The sequence below is a fragment of the Actinia tenebrosa genome, unplaced genomic scaffold (assembly GCF_029948245.1).
Source record: "Actinia tenebrosa isolate PJP-AT-01 unplaced genomic scaffold, QUT_ActTen_1.0 PGA_scaffold13__45_contigs__length_12533684, whole genome shotgun sequence".
Lineage (NCBI taxonomy): Eukaryota > Metazoa > Cnidaria > Anthozoa > Actiniaria > Actiniidae > Actinia > Actinia tenebrosa.
Genome location: NW_028292573.1, coordinates 5469415 through 5479429, shown reverse-complemented (window position 1 = coordinate 5479429; position 10015 = coordinate 5469415). Strand labels below are relative to the sequence as shown.

Here is a 10015-nt window from a genome sequence, read left to right as displayed (position 1 = left end):
GTGATGGCTATCTTGAATCGTAAGACATTATTGGCCAACAGGAGGCAAAACAAAACCTGAAACAAAACAAAGATGCTGGGAAAAAAAAAAAAAAAAGAAGCAAAGCTAAGGTATTTTACGACTGTGATACCACAGGTATCCCAGTAACGACGACCACACGTTATTTGAGAACATTTTTCTCACTTGTAGAACTGTTTATTTATTTAATTAATCTCCTTTCAAATTGCCTTCTTATGAACCGTAAATGTCAATCGAAGCCATTATCGTAACAAATCTTTGCCCGGTGAATGACCCATAATGCCTTGCGATTCAAGATGGCCGCCTCATCGTCAATGTAGTCCATTGAATCTGGTGTAATCTGATTTACATGAAAAATAATTCAGTTTTCTAGGGGGAAAATACTTTTGTTTTACCTCCTGTCATGGTTGCCATCGCTTAATGGTTCAAAGGCCTCTACATCAGTTTTGCATTCAATGCATACCGTATCGGGCCGCTGTTTTTAAAGACCACATACTCCTTTCCACAGTCTTATCCTCGTTATTAAAAAAAAAAAAAAAAAAAAAAAAAAAAACCGTGGGATTTTAAAACATTGGTATTGTTCAAGCTGCACATTGTTTACATTAGAGCTGACGTTTGCAAATAATTTGCTCTTAAGCCAGGATAAGCCTGTGAAGATGAGTCTTTAGGTCTGCAAAATTTCACAGGAAATTCTAAGGAAGTCTAAAAATAATTATTATAGCTCGAAAGAGCATGTTAAAATTAGTAGAACTGTGAAGTTTGAAGGGAGTTAATTCAAAGAAATGAATTCTTCAAAAATCGAAAATTTGTGTAATAACATTCGTTGGTAGGCAAGACGAATACTTACCAGCAAAATTCACACTTTCCAAAAATCTTATCCTCGCCAGTTTTGAGCTTATTTCCTTCAAAATTAACTATTTTCCTCAATTTTAACATGACCTTTCCAGCTATGGTAATAATGATTCTTTTTTTCACTACATAATTTACAAAATATACCTGACAATAAATGCTAAATTGATTGACTCATTAATCAAAGCAAGAGTAATGCAGATATTTTTGTCCATTATTTGATTACCCATCGCATAATATCTATCACATATCTGTACCCAAATAAAACTCGGTCATAAAAATCATTATAAAATAACTGTTATAAATCTCGCGTTCTGATTGGGAGTGCGGGATTTTAGATTTGGACTATTAGACCTTTTTACTGATACGGCGGCAATCTTGAATTATGGGATGGCGAGGAGTAATAATAATAATAATAATAATAATAATAATAATAATAATAATAATAAATCTTTATTTATCCTCACTTAATAAGATAGCACACAAGTGCTAGTTTAAGCGAGCTAAAAAATAAAAGTTTTATAGCTATGATAAAATATATATAAAAGAGAAAAAAAACAAAACAAAAAAAAAAAAAAAAAAAAAAAAAACAAAAACACACACACACTAATATAAATATAAAGATATATAAATACAAGTAAAAAATAATAATAAATATAATGTCACTGGATACTAGCAAGATCAAGTTTTGAAATTTGGTTTCTGAAAGAACTAAGCTTATTAGATTAGATTTATTAGATTAGGAGGTAAACGTAGAAAGCATAAAGTGGCGAGGTTACGTTTTCAAATAGTTTTAAGCTTTGGTGGTTGAAATATTGTTCCAACTACCAGCAAATTCAATTGTTTTTTTCCCCGATATACTTCTCATTGAAAAACGTAAAGTTATAAAAAATATACCCTAACCGGCTGTGCAGCCTATAATTTTTCCAAGATTTGCTCCCTCGGCACCCCATAATGTCTTAATTAAAACAATATAATTCAAGATGGCCGCCGTATCGGTAAAAAGGTCTTCTATTCTATCTTTTCTAGTTTTACTTTGGAATTGACTGTCATTCACTTATTATACAAGTTTGTTTGGCAGGGCAACTAAAGTAAAATCACTCTAACATAAAGAGGTACTCTTTCCACAAGATATGTTACATATAAGTCAAGTATTATCTGACGCCAAGATGGCTGCCATAAAGATTGATCGTACAAACAAACGCAACTTGAAATCTTAAAGGGGCACTTGGATGAAAATGGATAAAAATTGGAAATGACTTTAAACTTAGTTAAACGTATCTATATGGCCCCAATAGTAGCCAAGCAACATATTTTCTTCACAGTAAAATGTGTCGCATAAAAATTATCAATTTTATTCAGCATCTAAATTGTGAGTACATGACGTCTTTTACCCAACCCTATTGTTCTTTTCTCTTTTAACCCAAAATTTCTCAAATGCAAATGGATCCCAGGCAATCATAATCGAGCCAAATTATCCACAAATTCTTCAATTATTCGGACTTTGAAAATTGGGGCGTTTTCATCCAAGTGCCCCTATAAAATTTCACAGATGTGATCCATGTAGCCTGCCTTAGCTTTGTCGTTTCTAGTCGCCCTAGAAACAAAAGGCGACTACAAGTGCAAACTGACAAGACTTCTTTAACTTCTCTCATATTTTTTCGAGAATCACGTAATTTGATAAACCTATTTTATTTAATAAATAATAGAACATTTTTTGTTGGTAGCAAATGAAATTTTTAAATATTAAAGTTGATCAAAGTAACGCATCTTTGTTAAATTGAATTTGAAATAAATATCCAAAATAATGATTTTTAGTTGATTTCATGTCGATTGATGTTATTATGAAAAGCTTTCAAAGCTGAAAAAAGTTCTTCTCGTCATTTTGTGATTGGTGGAAAACGTACCATGACTTACCGTAACCGTGACGGTGCGTGTATCAGGATTCTGATTGGGTGATCACAAATCTCGCGCAATGTGATTGGTTGAACCGTGCCATACCATGATTGTGACGGATTTTTATATTTAAATAGGTGCGCATAGCAGTACGGATCTTATCACATTGCAGTCCACGTGTGATTACCTAAGGAACCTTTTGATCTAAAGTCTCTTGCAGTTGGTGCGCCGTTTTCAGTGATGCTAACGCAATTCCATTTGGAACCTCGTTTGTTGGGCAAATGTTCAAATTCACGTCCTTTTTCAACGCGAAGTTCGTAGAAACGTTCACCTCATCCTGCGCATGCGTCGATTCTTCTTCTAGATCCACTTCTTTTATTGGTCCGACTAAGCAAGAGGAGGAGAATCTGGGTACGTTTGGTTCTCCTTTATAGTTAGTGCTTGAAGCGAAGGGTAGATCAGTTTCGTGGTACGCTGGTAAGGTCGCCAGTGTATGTCGACGCTCACACGCTCTTGAAGGCTTGGGAATTGTTATATTCATGCCAGACGCGACATCAATCGAATACTTCCTTGTTCCAGCAAGGGCTGCCATTTTTGTATTCTTCTCTGGACGAAAGAATATAACGCGAATTTTTGGAATGAAAATAAAAAACAAAACCGCAAAGGCGCCGATGATGACGCCATAGCTGGGAATAGCAGTCTTCAAGTTCCCGTATGTGATGCCATAGTAACCAAGAAAGTATATGATCCAAGATATCATGTAAGTAAGCATAGTAAAACAAATATATTTTGCTTCGGAGTAAGTTTCTGGGAGATTTCTTGATTTCATGGCGAACGAAGCACAGAGAATAGCTAGGAGGCAGTTATAGCTGAATGACGCAATCTCTAGGGCGAGATTACGTGTACAATGAAGAGAAACCTTTCCCTCTTGTTGATAGATGATGAGGGTTTCTGGTGGAAAAAATATGAGGTAAATAGCACCAAATACAATTTGAACCAGCACGATGGAACACGCTACAAAACTGTACCAATAGTTACTGAGAAAACGGTTTCGTTTTAACGCGGAGAAGATGCGAATGAGACGTTTTGTCTTGGTAAGGAGAAGAGCACTGACCGAAGTATAAAGCAATGGAATACAAACTGTTCTGACCTTGCATGTCCAGTCTTTAGGACGACCGAGGAACAAAACGGGCGACAAAAACCAGAGCAGTAATAAAACAAGAGTAAATAGACAGAATCCCATGTTGGAGGCGCGAACGACGGGCGTGTCTTGATATTTGAGGAAGATAGCGAGGACTGCTCCTGTAACGATCATCCCTACTGCGCAAGCACATAATATACTTATACCAAACGGATCGATCGCTTTGAGGTACTCCTGTTCCGACACGACACAACGCGTTTGAAGACTATCGGGTATTTTACCATCCGGGCATTGTTTACAAACCGGGGAGGTGTAATTATCCGTGTACGTACCTATAGGACATCGAAGGCATTCCCAAATGCATGCTATTGGGCCCTTCTTGATATAGTACCCAGGATAACACGGCTCAATGTTCCCGGAGAATGGAACCCAATGTTTGTAATTCCCAGGCCATCGAATTTTTTCTTTCTGTAGAAAGAGTCTTCCTTCTTGAGAATGGTTTTTGCTCCATCTTCCAACGGATTCAAAAATAATCTCCCCAGATAATTGTCTTTGCAAGTTTATAATTTGCAATTCTAAAGTTTCAGTGTCCTTGACAATAATATTTGGTAAAACTCTCTTTATCTCGTTTCGTATTCGCGTAACATTGACATTCGAAAAATCCTTATTATTACGAGTATTTTCTGGTCGATAAACGACATTTTCCAGAGCATTTGCTATCGCATTAAGAGCTTTCAAAGCGTTACTCATAATTCCAGGTGAAAAGCCCTCAACATCGATAAGTTTTGAATTTGTTTCACAACTAGAAATGGTTTTACTCGGATAGAATTGCTTTATCCAATCGCTATAACTTGTTTTTCGAAGACCTTGTCGTAAATGTGAAGAAATTCTCAATCCGTTTCCAGAATAAGCAGTTCCCAACATCCCGTCTAGAATATCACTATATTCTCTTGTAATACTCCTATTAGTCATCCAAGCTTCGGTTCCAATCCACACATGCGCAGTAAGGTTTTGTTTTCGCGCTTCTTCGAGTACTTTTATGGCCGTGTCCGATGTCGTAAGTAAAACTGTCACACGTACTTGATGTTTTGATCGTATCAAAGATATAGTTTCTCGAGTTGGTGCAGGCGCAGTCATGCCTAGAATGCGTTGGGTGGAAATACAAATGTTTTTTGCCCGTAGATTTTGGTCCAAGAGTGTTGTCATTTCACGACCATATACGTCGTTAGATCCAATTATATTCACGCTTGTCCATCCAAATGACTCTATAAGCAATGAAAGTGCTTCTGCAGTGTCAGTCAGAGAAGGTGCAATACTATTAAGGAGGCTGTACATAGCTTTGTTGCTTAGCAACCGAGTCTTTCCGGTTAACATAACCTAAAATAGAAATAATTTTATTAATAACAAGAAGTCAATTTTATTCATAAATGATAATGGGAGGGGGGGGGGGGGGGCTTTGGATAATTTTAGGAGTGGCTATTTATAAGAGGTGAGAATTGGCTCGAAGAACAATGTAGTCGTTATTATTGTTGCAATAAATGTGAAAATTTTGATTTCACACTGTGAGATTCAGGATACAAGTAATTGGGTGTCCTGTGTTTATTTCGGACTTCTATACAGCGGGGAATGGGATAAATTTCCTATTGAGATTTTCCAAACAATCCTCCTATAACTCTACAGTTTCAACAACGCACATTAAAAACAAAATTTTCTCTTAATAGTTTTTTTCTTCTCATATTTATAAACCAACATGGCAAACCACATGGCGTTGATTAGAAAAGTGAAGTGAATGAGAAGAATACTTATACGCTGTGTAAAAAAAGAGCTTAATTGTGGCTGTACTCAGTGCCGTTTCGGACTATAGTCCTTCGTCGGAAAAAAATTATGTCCATTTGCAACAAAAAAAAAACAAACAAACAAAAAAAAAACAAACAAACAAACAAAAAAAACAACCAAAAAAACAAAAAAAAAAAACCAAAAGAAAAAAACAAAAAAAAACCGAAAAAAAAAAACTAAAACATTCAAAATACAATAAGCAAGTTTACTTATTTTTTTGTTGCTCAGGGTGAGCATCGATCTTTTAATAGCATATTTATGTGTTTCGGGGAAGGTCTGTTTACTACTAGGAAATACTTGATTATGAATGATTATGTGGTTTAAAGGAAGTCTGTGAACATGTTTGTGGTAATTGATGAAAAACATCATTAAAATAACGATTAAAAAATCTAATCAATTAGTGGGCTTTGCTGACGATATTAAAAGGAAATAACCGGGAGAAAATCTAAAATTTGAATTGTCAAAGTTTGTTTGAAGGCTCTTTATAATGTCAACACTTGTTAGTTTATTAATCATGAGTGTTGGAATAATAAGAACGTTAAAGAGGAAGCTTTAAACTAAACGAAAAGAAATAAATGAATGAAGAAAGCGTCAGCGTTTGGAAGGGTGTCAGACATTATTTCGTTCTGTGTGAGAACGAACAAGCAAGTAGTTCGACAAAGAAGCAAATAAGGAAATGTGCAGACCAGTAAAAACAGTAAAAACAATCAATCAAATCAAAAGAAAACAAATGATTTAGTCGTAAATTTATTTCAAACATAAACAGAAAAAAAAAGAACAAAAACTTAAAAGAAACGATGGATACATGATCCGATGAACCCATCGAAAACTCTGATTCATTCATTTCCTCGCTAAGACAAACAAAAAAAGAAAAAGAAAGAGTGTCTTACTATAAAAAATAAAGCTTGCTAAAAATATGACCCCGCAATGTGGGGATTGTCTTGTCTAGTCAATTAAAAACCAAGTTTGAAAACAGTGTTAAACCCTCTGGCAGTTTTCATTTTCTTTTGATTTTCTTTTCATTTAAAACCATTTATTTTCCTCCTCTTTCCTTAGTTTTCTTCGCATTGCCCCATTTACTCTTTCTAAATCTATACCTGTTACTTGGTCCTAACTGTTTTTTAGCTTTTCAGTTATTTGTTATTAGGGTCAGTATCTTTATTCTTTTGAATTATTATTTTTTGTAAATATTATCGTAATAGTTGTTATTCTAGGTACCCATAAAGTGTTGTTCTTTCTTTCTTTCTTTCTTTCTTCCTTTCTTCCTCTCTTTTTTTCACTCTTCCTTTCTTTTCTCTTACTGCTTTTCATATATAAAGACGAAGTCTGCAAACGTAAGCCGGTTCCAAGGTTATTACTCTTTAGCATCAGCTATTATGGATAATATTCTTTCATTCTTAATGAGCTCTTGAATTACAGGCTATTTGAATGCTTTAAATTCAAGATACTAATTGTCTCTAGTATTTTCACAGAGGGAGCCCAATTTAGATTAAAGAAATCTTCGAGGAATAGCCAAAAGGGTTTTAAAAAATTGAATCCCCCATCGTAGGGATCATTTTGATCAAGTTTTTTTGTGGACTTATGATGACGACTGTGACACCCTATGCCCTTGTAAGAGTATATATACACATAAGAGCGAATAAGCGACATTAGATACCATAGGGGAATGTATAGGAAAACCAAGGCGCGCGATTTTTTTACTCTTTCGTATTACGGAGGACATTACCTTCACCTCAAATTTAAAAAATAATAAGTCATTCAATTTTCCGATTTTATTTTCACCATTCACTTTAATCTAATTTGGGCTCCCTGTGTTTGACCTCGATCGACTATTTTTATTTACTTTTTGTATTAAAATTGCTGATAGAAGGTGCGACATCAGAACAGAGAAAACAAAGGAACAAACATGGTTTGGCATATGAAATGTGAATGAAAATAAAAGGCAATGAAAAATCAAAACAGTAAGAAAGAAAAAAGATAGAAATAAAAAAGAAATGGAAATGGAATTGAATAATTTAAACGAACATATATAAAATCGCGTAATCTTAATCTCTTTGATCTTCAATCACGATTTTTTAAAAAATCCTATTTTTACTCTTGAACATGAACCATACCTGAGTAAACAGTAAACAATGTTTTGTCTTATTCCGGTTTTAAGTATACTAAAATTGTCCCCTTTTAAAATCAAGTAATTTTTTTTACGAGACATTAAAACGTTGATAAAACCACTACTTGACCTAAATGCATGATGATTAAGCTAAATGAAAGTTCTTTCTAATATGCGGAAAGAGTACATTTGGCTCAGCTGTCTGATCATGATACGACAGATAAGAAACTCTTAGTTTTCGATAAACTTTTTATTCAAAATGCAATCGAAATAATTTTCGATTCTAAACCGAGAGAACAAAGCTTACTTCGGTATTCAAAGTAAAGAAGACAAGCTAAAGAAAAAGTAAAAAAAAAGAAAAATACAATGGACCAAAGTTAATAAGCTTAAGTTCTTTCGTTTCACAACCGGCTCAGGCTTTTAAAAATATTTAGAATAAAAGCAGAAATATAAGTAAAACTATAAAACCTTAAAATCTCTTTAAAAAACAGTTATTGCCTTACCTGTGGGTATTGATAAAAGCTCAAAGTTCCGGCAGACAAAATAATGTTTTCCAATATTAATGGCCCAAGGACAGCAAAGATTTCATTCCCACATTCACACCGAGCTTCTCCAACACAACTCGAATCATTCTGTTTTTTGAAAACCAAGTTTGAGGCTTCTTTCACGGCCACTTTCGGATTTGAACACGTGTCTCTCATCTCGTAGCCAATAGTCAAATTTAGATGATGTTTCTGGTTTATGTTTAGCTTTTGGATCCCGTAGATGATCGTCTCTACAAGTTGAACGCTTTCGTGACTGACAGTTGCACAATCCTCTCCTTTAGTTAAGGGTAATAACACTCCGATTATAAACTGCCCAGATTTGTAGCTCATCCTTGCCTTGATTGATTCAATATTTCCACAAAGAAATACAAAAATTATCAAAGCTATTTTACAAGTCATTTTTTTTGTAGAATAAGGGCTAAAGTTTACGAGGATCGATGGCCAACTCCCAGACTCTTTGACTGGGATATTTTGTTTCTTCGACAAAGCGACAATGGATATCCAGCCTTTGATTTGCTCAAAGATAATCTATCGTAAGCTTTCTATCTTGCTATCTTAATGATATCAGCTGAGTTTCCTCTGCTTTCTTTAATCTTCACTTAATAATCTATAGACAAAAAGAAGATATTTTTAGTCGTTTTCAATGCAGTGTGTCATTAACTGAAGACTTCTTTTCAAACACAGAACCAGCCGTGCACCCAGCTTCATTTCACTCCGGTAATCTGTAGGAGCTCTACTGAACTTTGTGACTTAAAATGAGCCATTTAATATTCCATTCAATAAAAACTATTAAGAAAAGCTGCTCTTTATATTTTGAAGTTCTTTCCTAACAATTTGTAGAAAATCTTTTCGTCAATTTACTTTATTTTAGTAAAAACTGTGATGTAGAAATAAGCTAAATATCAGCTGGCTTTATACTTACGCAATAGCTGGGCCTTGGAACCTTTGTCGAGCCTTCCCTGGTAAAATCAATGTCAACATTAGATAAAAAGAAATATGTTTGCATGTAAGGCGCTTACGAAGCCAAATTCTGAACCATCTCTCGAGCTTGCTTCAACATGGTATGAATTAGTTTAAGGAAAACATATATAGCAAGTAGAGACAGGTGCAGTAACATTCTCCCCAGAGGAGGGGTGACAGTCGTAGAATAAATGGCAGCTAAAATCAATTTATTGTTATGGCAACCGTTAAATGATGTCGTTGCTAAGGGAAATAGTGTTATTTACAATTATTTACCCAAAGAAATGGGTTTAAAGACGATTAAAGAATTAATCTTCAATTGATCTAAACCTTAAAGCACGTTTGGTGACACAGCGATTTCACAAGTTTCTAAAAAAAATGTCTACGATTGCTATTTGTTAATTATTGAATCAAAAGAATTAGAATAACATATTCAATCATGTTGAAACGTTATTTTTTTCGGCATTAATTTACCAGAACTGCTCTGTTAAGACGCGACAGGAATACACTTCCATTTTAAAGAATACTTAGAATTCCTCATTTTAATAGTCAATTGAGCTTTTACCAGTTATAAGAAACCTTTTAAGCTAAATGGTCATTCTGCTCAATTTTGGTCATTCTGCTCAATTTTAGTCATTCTGCTCAATTTTAAATCAAAACGAA

The 10015-nt window shown here is 34.5% G+C and overlaps 1 protein-coding gene across 1 annotated transcript; it reads right to left on the bottom strand.

The window, feature by feature from the left end:
- Nucleotides 1-1540: 1540 nt before the first annotated feature.
- On the bottom strand, nt 1541-8733 carry LOC116286465 (extracellular calcium-sensing receptor-like). The gene is made up of 2 exons (XM_031692985.2): nt 8351-8733; nt 1541-5281 (listed from the first exon to the last, which is right to left on the bottom strand). Exons 1-2 carry the CDS (start codon nt 8720-8722, stop codon nt 2951-2953), a joined length of 2703 nt encoding a protein of 900 aa, XP_031548845.2. The 5' UTR covers nt 8723-8733; the 3' UTR covers nt 1541-2950.
- Nucleotides 8734-10015: the final 1282 nt, after the last annotated feature.

What these genes read in the sequence shown, in the direction of transcription:
- LOC116286465 (XM_031692985.2), bottom strand. Translation starts at nt 8,722, where the DNA reads ATGAGCTACAAATCTGGGCAGTTTATAATCGGAGTGTTATTACCCTTA. An exon ending in GCTTTTATCAATACCCACAG is followed by an intron (nt 5,282 to 8,350) that starts GTAAGGCAATAA and finishes TTTCTATTTTAG; the next exon opens with GTTATGTTAACCGGAAAGAC.